This window comes from Hippopotamus amphibius, chromosome 7 (genome assembly GCF_030028045.1).
Source record: "Hippopotamus amphibius kiboko isolate mHipAmp2 chromosome 7, mHipAmp2.hap2, whole genome shotgun sequence".
NCBI classification, from domain to species: Eukaryota; Metazoa; Chordata; class Mammalia; order Artiodactyla; family Hippopotamidae; genus Hippopotamus; species Hippopotamus amphibius.
Window position 1 is genome coordinate 29,218,343 of NC_080192.1, and position 18,244 is coordinate 29,236,586.

The 18,244-nt window shown below is 36.1% G+C and overlaps 1 protein-coding gene across 1 annotated transcript in view; it reads left to right on the forward strand.

Moving 5' to 3' along the window:
• Positions 1 to 17,577, forward strand: part of EPYC (epiphycan) — a 36,088-nt gene extending 18,511 nt beyond the window's left edge. The window contains exons 2-6 of the mRNA XM_057741050.1: positions 1,043 to 1,214; positions 6,249 to 6,407; positions 9,636 to 9,838; positions 11,132 to 11,227; positions 17,407 to 17,577. Coding sequence (XP_057597033.1) covers positions 1,043 to 1,214; positions 6,249 to 6,407; positions 9,636 to 9,838; positions 11,132 to 11,227; positions 17,407 to 17,577 — 801 coding nt within the window. The remainder of the gene's footprint in view (positions 1 to 1,042; positions 1,215 to 6,248; positions 6,408 to 9,635; positions 9,839 to 11,131; positions 11,228 to 17,406) is intronic.
• The last annotated feature ends 667 nt before the right edge of the window (positions 17,578 to 18,244 follow it).

Genomic DNA, 18,244 nt, shown 5'->3' on the forward strand with positions numbered 1-18,244 from the left:
CCAGGATATCATAAGAAAACTAGGCCCCAAAGGGCGGTTCCTACATGTTGACAACCAGTTGTCTTGAGCAGATTTCCTGGCTAAAGTTACAAGGTCAGCAGGAAGGTAGGGTAGAGAGGCAGGGGTTTACTAAGGGATACAAAGGAATAGACATTGAGATAAGGGAAGAAAGTTGAGAGTAACGGGTTGCTCTAAATGCAAACAGTGTTCTTAGAAGCAGTAACTCATTACATAAAATATTCAAGTAAGAAAAGAAAAACAAGTATAATCTAAAATAGAACCCATGAAAAAAATCTTGGAGTATCTTTTTCAATTTTATAAAAGTGCTTCCTATCATCAAAGCTCTCAAAAAGGTCAATCTTAATATATCCAAATATTGTTGGTACTATTTGTTATTCAAATAATAGTGATAATATATGAGAAATGGCATTCCATAATCAAATCACATAGTTTTCATGTCTCCATATATTTTATTTTACTATAAAGGATACTTTTCACTAAAAATACAATTGGAGAAAGTATAAGTCGTAAAAGAACAGAATATTTGAATCTAGAAAACCAAGGATTAAAAGGACTTGAAAATATATATCAATTTCTTATTGGCTATTGTCTTCAAGGGGAGTAGAATTGAGGCTGCAGGATGAAGGGGGCTTTTAGATTTTACTTTGCACATTTCTGGATTAATATGAATCTTTCACAACAAAAACGCATTCTTGTGATGCTTCGTATTTAGAAAACAATAAACGAAGTTATTTTTAAACCTATGAAATAAACAAACACATAAGGGTATTTAAAAGAGAAAGAAGACCAAAATTAAAAGGCATTGGAAACTATTACTAAGAATTGAGAAACAAAATTAATTAAAAACAATAACAGTAATTGGAAACGCATGTGCCTTCCCAGGCAAGCTGGCGTCACACCCGTGTTCAACTTCAGAACACCAGCGACCTCTGGTGGCAAAGGTGGATACATCTTCAATTTATGTCCCTGCCCCAGAGGGTGATTGAGAAGGTTGCCTAATGAAATTCTGCTTCTTTTTCAGGTTGAAATTGTAACAGTGATGCCTTCGGGAAACAGAGAGCTCCTCACCCCGCCCCCACAGCCAGAGGAGACTGCAGAGGAAGAGGAAGAGGAGTCCACCCCCAGGCTGATTGATGGCTCTTCCCCACAGGAGCCCGAATTCACTGGGGTTCTGGGACCACACACCAATGAAGGTCAGGTCCATCAAAACTGGACTGTAATGAAGTCCATTTGTTCATTCCTCAAACTGCCAAGCTCCAACTCTGCAGGGAGCCCACACGACCCAAGGAAAAAGCTTTGCTATAGGCCAGGTTTGAAGCAGGAGATTCACATATATTTTGTATTAAAATATAAAGCAGTTTTAATAATTAAGCTTTGGCATGATGGAAATTATCAAATCACCAAAGATTTGGGGTGAAAATTCTTGTCTGGTATCAATATTCAAAAGCTTTGTGGTGGAATGCATCTCTAGAACAAAGGACACACTATTAGCGAGATCAGCATCTGTGTCATCAGAGATCGGGACACAGCGGTCCAAGGGGATAAAGTGATGATGGACAACGATGATGATGGTGATGGGGATGATAATGGGGACAATATTTTTCATTGACTGAGCACATGCTTTCTGTGTACCATAATGCCCAGCACATCACAGTATCTTGTTTGACAACTACAACCTCCCTGTGAAGGTATTAGTATTGTTTTACATTATTACCAAGGAAAGTAGCAGAGATCACAAAGCTGTTAGTTTCACAGACTGGGTCTGAAGCAAGCCTGTTCTGATTCTTGTGTGTGTGCTTATTGGAAAACAGGCTCCTTTTCACTCAATCCTAGGAAGCAGCAGAGAAAGGAAGAGAAGCAGGTGTCCCATAACAATGGACTCTATTTTGTAAGGGCTGAAGGTGATGTAAACCAGGGCCTTTTAGGTCATGAGAAGGAATTCCTGGTGCTAAACGTGATTCTATGATTTGTCCATATTTCATGTTACAATTTGTCAGTGTCAACCTCAGGTGGTACTCACAGCGACTCACCCCAGAATACTTTTACACACATGGAGAATGGTGTGGTGAAAGGGTGGGTGCAGAAAAAATGAAGAGAGTTCCCATTGCAAAGGTTTAGTTAGTATCAAGTGTCTCTGTACTATAAGTTCTGGAGATACAAGACATCTTAAAATGACTACTGTTTCACAGATATTTCTGTCTAGTACAGAGAGACAAACATGTAAACCAAGTTAGAGACAGTAATGTGTTATAGGTAATATAAGAAAAGGCTGTACAGAACACACTGAGAGAATGGAAGAGAGGAAAGTCTCAAATCTCCGCTTTGAGACTTGCTAGACATACAGTCTTGAGCAAAGCATTCAGTATTTTTTTTTTGCCTTTGTTTCCTCATCCAAAAAATGGAATAATAAATAATAAATCTTACCTCATAGAGTTGTTGTAAGGGTTAACTGAATGAATTTAGTGCCTGGCTGATATTAAACATCATAAATGTTAGCTATTCTCATTACTCTCTTATTGATAGAAAAGTATATCCTTTCTGTTTCCTCTCAACAAACTTTTCAGCATACAATACATCACTGTTAACTACAGGCACTGTGTTGTAAGAAAATGTGCAGATCTTAATTCATTGTATGTAACTGAAACTTTATACTTGTTGAACAACCGTCTCTTCCCCCCACCCCCCACCCCCCTAACCACCAATCTACTCTCTGCTTCTGTGAGTTTTTAACTATTTACCAATAAGTAGTGTGAAAAGTTGTCTTCTGTGAAATGCTGCCTTTACGCCAGCCACTAAAGTGTTTTCTGTACATTAACTCTTTGAAGAGATACAATACTAAGTAGGTACTAGTTACTGTTACCGTCGCTTTATAAATAGGAAATCTAAAATTCTAAAATACTCTAAAAGTTGTCCAAGATCATGGAAGTGGTACATAGTGGTGCTGGAATGAAAACAGAGGTCACTAAATCCTGTCTTTAATGAAGATGTCATATTCTTTCCACATGGTCAACTTTGTATGAGATAGGAAAACATGCTCCAGACAGAACCAGGGAGATACACAATGAGAATGAAATGTATGTGCCCAGCAGAAAGTCCTCAAAACAGGGAAATGAGATATCTCTAGAACATTACTTTCTTTTAAGTAATTTCAGATCTTTCAAAAGTTGACTGATCTGGCATCATTACTTGATAAGCAAGGAACAACAGAAGAGCAGAATGTCGAATCTTTTTGAAAGCTTTAGGAAAAATTACAGCTCGATAACATCAGTTTTGAAACAATATAAGAAAAGTTATGACTTTAAAAAATTTGTGTCTCCAAGAGAGTCTAAGTAATGAAGTTACAATTTTAATTCACATTTTACTTTCCAAAGAGGAAGCATCTCTTGAAATTCTAAACTTTAAAATTAAATTTCAATCATAAATTTATTAAACACAAATAGTTTGAAAATATTTAAAACATTAAAAATCAAAATACTGTTTGTTACTAGGAATACCAATTTCTAGAAATAATATTCTGAAGCCAAGCCACAGAGTGAAAAAAACTAGAATTAAATAATAACTGGTATGAATATATATAATTACCCTAATTGATTATTGCTAAACTAATGTGACCATGAATATATAGAAGACCAAATGCTTTACTTTTTAAAAACTGTGATAAGGAACAAATATTAATTTATAATGATTAGAGAAATTAGCAAGTATTAAATATTTTACAGCTCTCCCTTAAAATTTTTTCCTAGATTTAACATTCCTAAAGTAGTTTTCATTGCTGAAGCTGTTATTATAAGCGATTTTTCTATTTAACAACAGTAATAAAACCTTAGTAGGTGCATTACCAGTTCTTGATCTCAAACCACAAATGGCTCCTTCGATGAAGGCAACCCAATGTCCTAGTTTGCCTGGGAGTGTGGGGATCCAAAGACAGGGGGCTTCCAATGCTAAAACCAGCAAAGTCTCAGTTAAATGGGGATGAAATAACCACTGAACAATCCCAAGAAAGTCTTCCATCACTTTCCTCTTCTATTTCTCATGGCTGTTTCACTTTCCCCATCCATCGCACGTCTAACAACTCTTCTCTCCTCCTCCCTAAACTCCTCAAGATCATTAGAGAGGTTAGCCTACTTCTTCACAAAGAAAATGCAGCAGCTCTTTCTGTTTTCAGACATATCATTTACCTACATCTACACCCATGCATCTTATTTCCCCCTCCTCCTATTACAATAGAGGAACTGTCTGTCCCCCGATATGTGGGATGTAAATTCTTCCTATTGTGTTTTCCCCCGTACTACTCCTGTAATTTATTACCAGAATTTTGCACTCTTTTCCCAGTAACAGTGGTAGAATTACAACAAGTTAACTCATAATTTTACCAGGGTATGACTAGTGACCAGAAGCAAATAGGAAAAATGACAAATCATAGAACAAACTTTCTCTCAATGAACCAAATAATACATACAGGGATTGAGCTAGGAACCTTGGTTTCCCAGATGCATGTTTCACACACAGATTTTAAATTAAACTGAAACCTTCATGCTTCCCATTGTGTTTTGAGTCCCATTTCCTGCTGCCCTCTCAGGATCCTTTTTATATTCAATCTCTCTTCCTTTGGATTCTTTTCTTCAAATGTCTCCCACTCGAGTCCATTTTCTCATCATACACACCACAAATACGTCTTCTGATAGTCATCACCATCTGCCTTTCCTTTTTCTTTACAGCCAAACATCTCAAGAGCATTGTTTGTACACGCTGTAACTATCCTCACCTCCAACTTCCTCCTTCAGTGGCTGCAGTCTGGCTCCCAGCCTCATCGCTCCACAGCTCTTGCTGAAGTCTCCTATAACTCCCACAGTAATTAATCAAGAGACACTTTTCAGTCCCTAACTGACACCTCTGGAGCCTTCAATTATTTTCTATCCATTCCTTCAAACTCTCTCTCCACTTGGCCTCCACAATATGGTCCATCTTATTGTCCTTCTTTTCTTCTGGCCACTGCTTCTCTATCTCCCTTGAAGCTCACTGTCCTCTACATGACCAATAAACAGAGAGTGAAGGAAGGGTAGGAGTGAGTGAGTGTGTGTGTGTGTGTGTGTGTGTGTGTATGTGTGAGAGATAGAGAAAAATTAGAGAAAAATTAGATTAATAAATGGAGATATAATCCAGCCTGACAACTCTTTTGGATGTGTTGCCTTTTCTATCATTATTACCCGAGCCAAGCAACCATCACCTTTTATCTAGATAACTCATCTCCTCTTTGCCCACTGTCAGTGGCAGTGGGCACTTCCTCAGTCTCCCAGGTTACCTTCAAGCAGAGTAATATCTTAACATGCAAATCTGATCATGTAACACCTCTGCCCACCCTTAGGATAAGGAACAAAACCTGTAACACAGCCTATAAGGCCCATGTGTGTTATGTCCTAAACAATCCAATGCTCTCTCGCTGTAGCTACAGGGACCATCTTTCGGTTCCTCCAAAGCGAAGGGACTTGGCACGTGCTGCTTCCTCTGCCTGCATCCTCTTCCCTCTCACCTGCATCATCAAGCCTTGCTCTTCCTGCATACTTCAACTCCATTATCACCTTCTCAGAGAACCATGCCTCCCAGACTGAATCAAATACCTGTATTTTATGCTCCCGTGACATCTCATGACATTTACCACAGTCATCATTTTATTTATTTGTGTGATTAACATTCATTTTACATAGAAGATTATAAAAGGACCCTCTTTGTGCTCACCACTGTTTCACCAGCTAGCACAGTGCCATTTACAAAGAAAAGATTCAATAAATGCATATTGAGTGAATTAATATTAATGATTACTGCCCTTTTCCATGATTTTGTTTCAGTGGGGTGTTTAAATATTGAACAAAAGACCTCATACAAACATTATATGTGATGTTTTAAATTTACAAAAACCACAATCTTAATATTTACATTTGAAAATAGAATTTCCAGTAAATACAAATGTAGCAACCGTGCAATATTCACTCAGCAATTTAAAATAAAATTTTAAAGTATTAGAAAGAATATACTAATTATTGTGGTGGCCTTAGTTGGTATATTTGATTTCAATATTCCACTTACAGGAAACTATATGAGAAAATATTAAATATGCCAGTATATTCTGTATGAGACGCTAATCTTGTTTAGCAAACATTCATAATCACCACATAATTTGTTAGAAATTGCTTTTGTTGCTTACATATATTATTGCCTCTTTCTTTTAGACTTTCCAACCTGCCTTCTGTGTACTTGTATAAGTACCACCGTATACTGTGATGACCATGAACTTGATGCTATTCCTCCACTGCCCAAGAACACTGCTTATTTCTATTCCCGCTTTAACAGAATTAAAAAGATCAACAAAAATGATTTTGCAAGCCTAGGTATGGATGATGGCACTAATACCCTTCTCTTCACAGACTTTTCCTAAAATGTTTGCACTGTCAAATGTTGGTACTGAAAATGAAACTTGAATATCAAAATATGACTCATAAATAAATTTTTTTAGAACTTTTATTGAGATACAGTTAACAGACAATAAACAGCATATATTTAGAGTGTACAATTTGCTTTCCCAATCTCCTATATCATTCCCCCCCAACCCTCCCCACTTTCCCCACTTGGTGTCCATATGTTTGTTCTCTACATCTGTGTCTCTATTTCTTGCATTTCCTCTTTCATAGTTGTTAGCATTTGCCTTATGTATTGAGGTGCTCCTATACCGGGTGAATATGTATTTATAATTGTTATCTCCTCTTCTTGGATGGATCCCTTGAACTTTATGTAATGTCCTTTCTTGTCTCTTGAACATTTTTTATTTTAAAGTCTATTTTATCTGATATGAGTATCGCTACTCCAGCTTTCTTTTGATTTTCATTTGCATGGAATATCTTTTTCCATCCCCTCACTTTCCGTCTGTATGTGTCCCTAGGTCTGAAGTGGGTCTCTTGGAGACAGCATATATATGGGTCTTGTTTTTGTATCCATTCAGCCAGTCTGTGTCTTTTGGTTGGTGCATTTAGTCCATTTACAGTCAAGGTAATTATCAATATGCATGTTCCTATTACCATTTTCTGAATTGTTTTGTTGTTGTTTCTGTAGGTCCTTTTCTTCTCTTATGTTTCCCGCTTAGAGAAGTTCCTTTAGCATTTGTTGTAGGGCTGGTTTGGTGGTGCTGAATTCTCTTAGCTATTGCTTGTCTGTAAAGCTTTTGATTTCTCTGTCAAATCTGAATGAGATCCTTGCTGGATAGAGTATTCTTGGTTGTAGGTTCTTCCCTTTCATCACTTGAAATATATCATATGCCACTCCCTCCTGGTTGCAGAGTTTCTGCTGAGAAATCAGCTGTTAACCTTATGGGAGTTCCTTTGTATGTTATTTGTTGTTTTTCCCTTGTTGCTTTTATATAACTTTTCTCTGTCTTTAATTTTTGTCAGCTTGACTAATATATGTCTTGGCATGTTTCTCCTTGGGTTTATCCTACCTGGGACTCTCTGTGCTTCCTGGACTTGGGGAGCTGTTTCCTTTCCCATGTTAGGGAAGTTTTCAACTATAATCTCTCCCAATATTTTCTCGGGTCCTTTCTCTCTCTGTTCTCCTTCTGAGACCCCTATAATGCAAATGTTGGTGCATTTAACATTGCCCCAGAGGTCTCTTAGGCTCTTTTCAGTTCTTTTCATTCTTTTTTCTTTATTCTTTTCCGCATCAGTGATTTTCACCATTCTGTCTTCCTGCTCACTTATTCACCCTTCTGCCTCAGTTAATCTGCTATTGGTTCCTTCTAGTGTATTGTTCATTTCAGTTATTGTGCTGTATATCTGTGTTTGTTTGCTCTTTAATTCTTCTAGGTCTTTGGTAAACTTTTCGATCTTTGCATCCAGTCTTTTTTCAAAGTCCTGGATCATCTTCACTATCATTATTCTGAATTCTTTTTCTGGAAGGGTGCCTATCTCCTCTTCATTTGGTTGTTTTTCTGCAGTTTTATCCTGTCCCTTCATCTGGTACAAAGTCCTCTGCTTTTTCATTTTCTCTATCTTTCTGTGGCTGTGGTTTTCAGTTCCACAAGATGAAATACTGCTGATACTGCTTGATATTGCTGTCTGCCCTCTTGTGGCGGAAGCTATCTAGGAGGCTTGTGGGTGCTTCCTGATGGGAGGGACTGATGGTGGGTAGGGCTGGGTGCGTGGAGCTTAGTAAAACTTTAATCTGCTTGTCTGCCAATGCATGAGGCTGTGTTCCCACCCTGTTGGTTGTTTGGCCTGAGGCTACCTAGCACTGGAGCCCACAGGCTCTTTGGTGGGGCAAATGGTGGACTCTGGGAGGGCTCATGCCAATGAGCACTTCCCAGAACCCCTGCCACCAGTACCCCCATCTCCTCGGTGAGCCACAGCTGCCCCCCACCTCTGCAGGCAACCCTCCAACACCAGCAGGTAGGTCTGGTTCAGTCTCCTGTGGGGTCACACTCTTTCCCCCTGGGTCCTGGTGAGCACACTTTTTTGTGTGCCCTCCAAGAGTGGAGTCTCTGTTTCCCCCAGTCCTGTGGAGGTCCTGCAATCAAATCCCTCTGGCTTTCATAGTCTGATTCTCTGGGGATTCCTCCTCCCGTTGCTGGACTCCCAGGTTGGGAAGCCTGACATGGTGCTCAGAACCCTCACTTTAGTGGGTGGACTTCTGCAATATAACTTTCTCCAGTTTGTGAATCACCCACCCAGCATTTATGGGATTTGATTTTAACACGATTGCGCCCCTCCTACCGTCTCATTGCGGCTTCTCCTTTGTCTCTGGATGTGGGGTGTCTTTTTTGGTGTGTTCCAGTGTCTTTCTGTCGATGATTGTTCAGCAGTTAGTTGTAATTCCAGTGCTCCTGCAAAGCTATTTTTACTTATTTATAGGTTTGAAGGTTTGTTTTATGATAAGAAAAAGTGATGAATAATTAAAGGTCATTATGAAACTATATAGTTGTTGATATTCTCAAACTATTTCCAACTCAATAAAATCCACAAATAATTGTATTTTATAGGCTAAAACTCATTATCTTGTTATAACAATAAGAGTAGAAAGTCATGGCCATATATTTACTAGGATCTGGCTTGTTTGAATAGACTCCCATTCAGGCTCAACTGCTTTATGATTGGTGAATGCAGACCTAAATTCTGACTTTATAATTGTTGCCAACTTTGAAGAATTTTGGTACTTATCTTCATTGTGTTTTAATCAGTTGAAAATTTCTTTTTAATGCCTTTGTATTTTCATGCTAATTTAGCTATTACTATTGGAAAATACAGCAATCTGCCATCAATGAGAAAAATGTTTTAAATAGTAAAATCCAGACAAAGTTTATGAAGAATATAGGGAAAAGACCAGTTATTTTAAATATAATGTGTCAATTTCTTTGCTACAGTTACACTTTCTTATAAGTGCGTGAATATGAATCATATTTGGAGGAAACAATTTTTTATAAAGTTGTTAGAAATAATTGTTTCATGAATTGTCCGTTGCTAATTAAATTCGTATTTATACTTGCTTGTATATGGGAAAATTTATACTCATATTTTTATGTTAGCAAAACATATTCAAGAATATTTAACTACTTGCCTTGTTTTTTCTTCCAGATGATCTAAGAAGGATTGATCTGACATCAAATTTAATATCTGAGATTGACGAAGATGCATTCAGAAAGCTGCCTCGACTCCGAGAGCTTGTCCTTCGTGACAACAAAATAAGGCAGCTCCCAGAATTGCCCAGCACTTTGACGTTTATTGATGTTAGCAACAATAGACTTGGAAGGAAAGGAATAAAGCAAGAAGCATTTAAAGTGAGTTTCAAGTCTGAATACGAAAGACTATCATCTTCCCATTCCCTGTGCTATCAATGACTAGCCTTTTTATTTCCACAAAGGGATTCAATGTGATGAGAGTTTTAACTCCTAAAATAAACTTTACAACGCTATGGATCATACTTTGGGGAAATACTGTGTTCTGGCACATTTTGCTCAAGCACCAAGAACATAAAGCAGAGCTGGAACAAGAAGTGGGTGGCTATCTGAAGCACCAGTCTATAAATTGCTCCTGGAAATGCTGTAAGCGGGTGAATTGTATTTACCAGGAACTCCATTCAGTAAGAGTATTTTATGTGGTTGGAAGGACAACTAGTCGTACAGAGTGTGGGTGGTGCCGTGAGGGTAGAAGCCTCCTAAATTATTTTGTAAGAAGAATGGATTCAGTTAATCTTATGCATTTTGTTTTCTTAGTGAAGAAAAAAAGTTTAGGGTTAGAGTGACTTGCTTGGAACAACAGCATAGAGTCTGAGAATAGTAACCAGATTGGCTTTCTTACCGGCCTTACTCCATTCAAGCTGTTCCTCTAAAAATATGCTGAACAAATAAATTTAAACTAGCGTTTGAAGGGACATCACAATACTTCCATGGAGGCTACAGGGGGTGTGTGGGCCAGTTAGCACTGGGCAACGGTGAAAAGCCTGTCTCTTCACTAGCCCTCCTGTGACACCACCCTGGTGGGCAAGGAAGTTAGGGCACCTCATTAGAGGCTGGCAAAGGTCAAAATCTATTCTCTTCACTCACATTTTGTTGGCATGGGTGGTAGTGAGTCACAGTTTGTCCTGTGATGTTTGGCTAGAGTAGACCTGTTAGTGTGGAAACTTCTGTCTTGCTAGGCTGAACTTTACCTGGTACTTGGGCTGGAGAAAGCAGAATTTTGTTGGGGAGAACTTCTCATTTTTCCATTCCTACAACATGAAGGAAATTCTTGCTATGTCTCACCAAAATCCTCAAAATCCTATGGCAGAATGTCTTATGTGGGAAGTCGCTACTTTGCTTTAGTTGAGAAAGTTAGCGTGGACAAAGCAAGCTTCTTCCTAGAGACTGAGGAACATGTTTCTTTTGCATCGAGAGAGATTTGCTTGCTATCAGTTCTTCCAAAACTCATTTGAATTGTCTAGTAATGTAGAAAATTCATTTGCCTGAACTTTACAAAATAAGACATGAACAGGCATGTATTATATTGTACAAAATTTGCATGCACAGGGAACGAAAAGTACACCTGTGGCACCACTAATTCCTATTAAGACCCTACATTTGGAATGTTTACAGGATATGTATGATCTCCATCATCTCTACCTCACTGATAACAACTTGGACCACATCCCTCTGCCACTCCCAGAAAACCTACGGGCCCTTCACCTCCAGGTAGGCTTCTATTAGTAAGTTATGCCCAATGCCTCTATGGAAAACAAAAGCAAACAGGAAGCAAAAAGCTGTTTTTAATGGCAGGTTCATACACTGTGACAATTTTTCTTTTTATTCTCCTGTCTCTCATTCATTCTCTCTCTCAAACTGAGTGTAAGGTATTTGTACATTCGTGACTCATCTATACTGATTTAATTCTGACAACTTTGGTCTTTATTTTAATGCTTTGCCAAGTCATAATGCATCTCTTTGGCACACAAATCTTTCTTTTAAAAAAAAATTAGGGACTTTCCTGGTGGTCCAGTGGTTAAGACTCCATGCTTCCACTGCAGGGGGCACGGTTTGATGCCTGGTCAAGGAAGCTCCTCATGCCTCACAGTGCAGCCAAAAAAGAAAGGTACAAAAAAGAAAAAAAGCAAAGAATATTTTGGACTTCCCTCGTGGTCCAGTGGTTAAGACTCCTCACCCCCAATGCAGGGGACATGGGTTCAATCCCTGGTTGGGGAACTAAGATCCCACATGCAGCATGGAGTGGCCAAAAGATTAAAAAAAAATTTTTTTTTTTTTTAAATGAGAGCTTCATTTGCTGAAGAAATGTGTAAAGATTAGAAATGGAAGAGAATAAGAGGGAAAGAAAAATCAAATTTGATTTCCAGCTTTCGGGGGAAAATGTCACTTTTAACTCCATTTTTGTACTGAGTTAAATTCAATCCTAGGGCATTCCTATCTGCTGAGAGATGATGGACTTCCATCTCTCTGGATTAAGAAAATGCAGCTTTTTCTAAAACAACATATTTGAAAGCTTGCGTTATTTTAAATCCCTTTAAGCTACATTTTATCTTTGAAGTAATGAGTGAAAACACATTTTCAAAATGTTATGATTTAATATTTTCTAAATATATTTCATTTAACTCTATTAAAATATGATCAATTTAAACAAACTCATTTGGTTATTGAAAGAAAGATAAATTACTTATTTCAGATGTGAGTAACTTTTGGTCTACAGCTATAATCAATTTTCTGTAATAATTTCATCTGTTCTGTGGAATAAATCTGTAGAGAACACAGCTATTATGTGCTCAAAGACACAATATCATAGTGTAATATTACAATTTTTTTAGTAAAAAAAGTATAAACCATCACAAGGAGTGATTTTGCTATGTAAGAGCAAGTCTGATTCCTTTTTTCACTGTGGATTCTGTAATTATTTACCTCTGTGTCTTTTCTTTCATTCCTATTTATCTCGTTCCATACTTCTTTTTGGTGTCATTTTGTTTATATCTGTCCATGAGACTTGGATACTTGTCTCTTTTGAGAGTTTTTCTGGTTGTGTTAACTTCTTTAAGGTGTATGTCCTTTCTAAGTCCTTATCCTGTTTCTGGATGGCTCTCTCTTGGTCTTTCTTTTTCTGGGGGTGAATTTCTATTTATATGAGAATTTCTTGCCAGGTTTAGGATTGGAAAGGATTTTCAAGGGAATCCTCAAGGAAATTTTGGAATTTTTTTTTTGCATTTCTGAACTAAATTTTATTACTATTGTCTTTTATGATATTGACTCTACAGAGTAACCAGGTCTCTGACGTTATATTTAAACATAATGTGCTTGTACATACAATAAAAGATTTTTTTTGGAAGCAATTGGCTTTACACTCCCTATTCAAAGGTTTAAAAAGGCACTAAGTGAACCTTTTAAAATAGTTCGCTTTCACAATTACCTTACCAATATCCAGTATAAAGCTGTTTTTGATTTACATTGTCTTCATTTTACATTTATTTTTAATGCTCATATAAAAATTTCCCTTTTTGACTCATTTGAAAAATGTTTTCCAACATATGGTATAGTAATAAGAATAGCAGCTCTGGCAAAAGCAGATTCCCTGGGCTGAAATTCTACTTGACACTATTTAATAATTGGACAAACATCTAAACCTCCCTGCATCTCAGTTTTAGTTTATAAAGTGGGTACTGAATTTACTAATACATGATAAGTACTTAAAGGTGAGGCATGATAATTAACAATATGTATCTACTACCTATCAAAGAAAACAGTACAGTGCACAGGCACTAAATCTGTATTATTCCTCATAGACACTTTGTAATAATCGAGAGTCAATCCATCAGAAAGATGTAATGCATATAAACACATATGCACCTAACAACAGAGCCTCAAAATTATAAAGACTGCACTGTCAGAAGTGAAGGGAGAAATAGACAATTCAACAATAATAGTTGGATTCCTCAATACTGCACTTTCAATAATGGAGAGAACTAACCATAAGATCAACTAAGAAACAGAAGACTTGAGTAACACTATATACCAACTAACCCTAACAGTCACCTATGGAACATTAACCCCAGTGACAGCAAATATGCATTCTTCTCAAGTATACAAGGAACATCTCCAGTATATACAACATACTAAGCCACAAAAACAATTTCCACAAATTGAAAAGAATTGAAATCATACAAAGTATTTTTCTGGTTACAATAAAATTGAAATAAAAATCAACAACAAAGAAAATGGGAAATTCACAAATATGTGGATATTAAACAACACTTTTCTTAATAAGCCACAGGTCAGATAGAAATCTAATAAATTAGTTCAGCAATATGATAGGTTACAAAATCAATATATAAATAGTAATTGTATGTATATATACTAGAAATGAAAAATCTGAAAATAAAATTAAGAAAACAATATTTATAATAGTCATGAAATAATAAAATATGTAAGAATATATTAATAAAAGAAGTGCAAATTTTGTATACTGAAAACTACAACATATTATTGAAAGACTTCTGCACAACAAAGGAAACAATCAACAGAGAGAAGAGATAACATATGGAATGGGAGAAAATATCTGCAAATCATACATTTGAGAAGGGGTTAATAACCAAAATGCATATAGAATTCAAACAACTCAATAGGAAAAAACAAACAACCTAGTTAAAATATTGGCAAAGGAGTTGAATAGACATTTCTCAAAAGACATACAAATGGCCAATAAGTATGTGAAAAAGGAGCTCAACAAGACTAATCAACAGGGAAATGCAAATCAAAACCACAATGAGATGGCACCTCATGCCTGTTAGAATGGCTATTATCAAAAAGACCAAAGACAAGTGTTGGCAAGGATGTGGAGAAAAGGGAACCTTTGTACATTGTTGGTGGGAATGTAAGGTGGTACAGTTACGGAAAATAGTAAAAAGTTTCTTCAAAAAAATTAAAATCAGAACTACCATATGGTTCAGCAATCCCACTTCTGGGTAAATAAGTATCTTGAAGTTATCTGCACTTCCATGTTCATTGGCATTTTTCACAATAGCCAAAACATGGAAACAACCTAAGTGTCTGCCAATGGATGAACGGCTAAATTGTGGTCTGTCTATACAATGGAATATTATTTAACCTTAGAAAAGAAAGAAATCTTGCCATTTGCAATAACATGGATGAATCTGGACAACATTATGCTACATAAAATAAGCCAGATACAGAAAGAAAAATATTGTAAACTCTCTCCTAGGTGTAAAATCTTAAAAAGTCAAACTCATAGAAACAGACAGTAAGTGGTTGGTTACCAGGGACTGGGGGTGGAGGATATGGGGAGATGTTGGTCAAAGGGTGTAAAGTGGTTTTTTTTATTTGTTTTGGGTTTTTTTTTTCACTACTTTCATGTTTTTATTTTCAAAGCATGGTTTCAGTAACTACGGGATTTGCTATTTTTCTTTTTTTTGAAGAACTTTTATTGAGATATAATTGACATACAATAAACTGCATATATTTAAAGTGTACAATTTGATATTTTTTTTTTATTAGTAATGTATATATGACAATTCCAATCTCCCAGTTCATTCCCCCCCAACCCTCCCCGCTTTCCCCACTTGGTGTCCATGTTTGTTCTCTACATCCGTGTCTCTATTTCTGCCTTGCAAACTGGTTGATCTGTACTATTATTCTAGATTCCGCATATATGTGTTAATAAATGACATTTGTTTTTCTCTGTCTGACTACTTCACTCTGTATGACAACTTCACTCTGTATGACAGTGTCTGGGTCCATCCATGTCTCTACAAATGTCCCAATTTCATTCCTTTTTATGGCTGAGTAATATTCCATTGTATATATGTACCACATCTTCTTTATCCATTCATCTGTTGATGACATGTAGGTTGCTTCCATGACCTGGGTATTGTAAATAGTGCTGCAATGAACATTGGGGTGCATGTGTCTTTTTGAATTATGGTTTTCTCTGGGTATATGCCCAGTAGAGGGGTTGCTGGGTCATATGTTAATTCTAGTTTTAGTTTTTCAAGGAACTTCCATACTCTTCTCCATAGTGGCTGTATCAATTTACATTCCCACCAACAGTGCAAAAGGATTCAAAGGGTATAAAGTTTTAGTTATTCGGGATGAATAAGTTCTGGAGATGTAACATACAGCATGATGACTGTAGTTAATAATACTATATTGTATACTTGAAATTTGTTGAGAGTAGATCTCTAGTGTTCTCACCAGACACATACACAAAAGGTAACTAGGTAAAGTGATGGAAATGTTAATTATCTTGACTGTGGTAACCCTTTCACAATGTATACCTAAAACAAAACATTATGTTGTACACCTTAAACACCTACAATTTTATTTGTCAATGATACCTAAATAAAGCTGGGGAGAAAGAAATCTAAATAAAGGAAAGATACCTCCATATTCATGGTTTGAAAGACTTAATATTAAGATGGAAATACCCCCCCAAATTTATCTATAAATGTTTTACATAGAAACTCATAAGTAATTTATTAAACTATTTGAACTAATAAATTAGTTCAGGATTGTGGAATGCTATAAAATCAACATAAAATATCAATTGTATTTCTACACTAGCAATGAACTAAACCACCTCACATCCACTTGGTTGGCTAAAATAAAAGAGACAGACAATTACAAGTGTTGCTTAAGATTTAGAGAAAATTGGAACCCTCATACATTGTTGGTAGAAGCGTAAAAAAGTGCAGCTAATTTGGAAAACAGTTTAATACTTTCTCAGAATTTTAAACATAGAGTTATCATATTACCCAGCAATTCAACTCCTAGATACATATGCAAGAGGGCTGAAAATATATGCCCACACAACATTTGTACACAAATGTTCATAGAAGCATTATTCATAAGAGCCAAAAAGTGGAAACAATCCAAATTTCCATTATCTGATGAATGGATAAACAAAAATGTTGTATATTCATACAACAGAACACTTTTATGTGATAAAAGAGAAAAAAGTACTGATGCATGTTGTAACATGTATGAATCTTGAAAATACAATTCTAAGAGGAAGAACTCAGTCACACAAGATGATATATTGTTTGATTCCTTTTGTGAAATGTCTAGAATAGGAAAACCCCTAGAAACAGAAAGAGGCTTAGAAGTTGTCAGGGGCTAGGAGTTGGGGGAAATGGGGAGTTATTGCTGTTATCTATGGGGTTTCTTTGGGGGATGTTTAAAATGCTCTGAAATTAAACTGTTGTGATCCTTATACAAGTCTGTGAATATATTGAAAACTACTGAGCTGCACTTAAAATGGGTGAGTTTTATGGTATGTGAAATACATTCTGTAAAGCTACTTAAAAAAAATCTAGCTCTGGGCCCCGCCCAGATCTCTATCTTCCTGATATTTGCTCACTCTCTCCCTCACTTCACTTCAGCCATGTTGACTTTTTTCCCATTCCTAAACTTTCCATACTAATTACTCAGAATTTGAACTTGGTATGCTCTCTGCCTGGGATATTCTTACCTCAGCTCTTTCCATGCCCATGTCTCCTTGTCATTCCATGCTCAGCTCCATTGCTGTCTCTTAAGATAACTTTTCAGTCACCATCCTTTCTTTTTAGTTCACATTGTTTTTGGAAATAGCTTGCTTTCTTTACATTGGTTTTTTCACCTCCTTATTGAATATTCTCATTACTGAAGTACAAGCTCCATAAGGGCAAGCACGTGTATTATGGTAATTGATTTATCCCCACTGTTTAGAAAGTGCTTGATGTATAATAATCACGTAACATGCATTTTTGGATATAAGAAGGAATGAAAGAGCAAAAACAGGGGTAAATCAAATGGACTATATTATTACTCAATACTAAGCATATGTTATATCATGTCTAATCATTTATTTTAATCTTTTTTAGAATAACAACATTCTGGAAATGCATGAAGATACCTTCTGCAATGTTAAAAATTTGACTTACATTCGTAAGGCACTAGAGGATATTCGATTGGATGGAAACCCTATCAATCTCAGCAAAACTCCTCAAGCCTACATGTGCCTACCTCGTTTGCCTATTGGGAGTCTGGTCTAATTTCAGATCACGGTTGGCATTACGATGATGCCTACTTAACAAAACAATTCTTATCACTCTCTTCAAAAAGAAAACTCAGCATGATACTTTCAAAATGTGTTCTGAAAGTTAATATAATTACATAAAATACAGCTAAACGTTTTAAAATATGATAGCAACTTAGTAATCTGAGAAAACACCAGATGAATTAGGAATAAACCAAAAGATGTATAGAAAGAGCAATACTAAAAGACAGAAAACATCTCACAGATATTCTTATAAATCACATGTAATTTGCAAGTTTTAGGGATTTATATCCTCTATAATTTTAAATTAATCATATAATAAAAATTAAAAATTAACACTTTAGATATATTGCCAAGATTTAAATGTTTTTAATTAAACTTTTCTCTTTTTTCACTAAAGCATGTTTCTGTTTTCAAATTCATTAAAGAAAATGAAGAAAAGAATAAAAATATTTGAAAGTTATAATGGCTTTGTGGGAAAGTTTTCATTATAATAACATGCAAGTAATCATCATAATACACATAGCTTTAATATTTTAATAATATTTTATCATCTTAAAGACTCACCAACTCATTTTAGACCTTTCCTAAACTGACTTGTTACTTGGCATATTTCTGTGCCTGTGAAAAAAATAAAATATAAAAAATGGAAAATATAAACA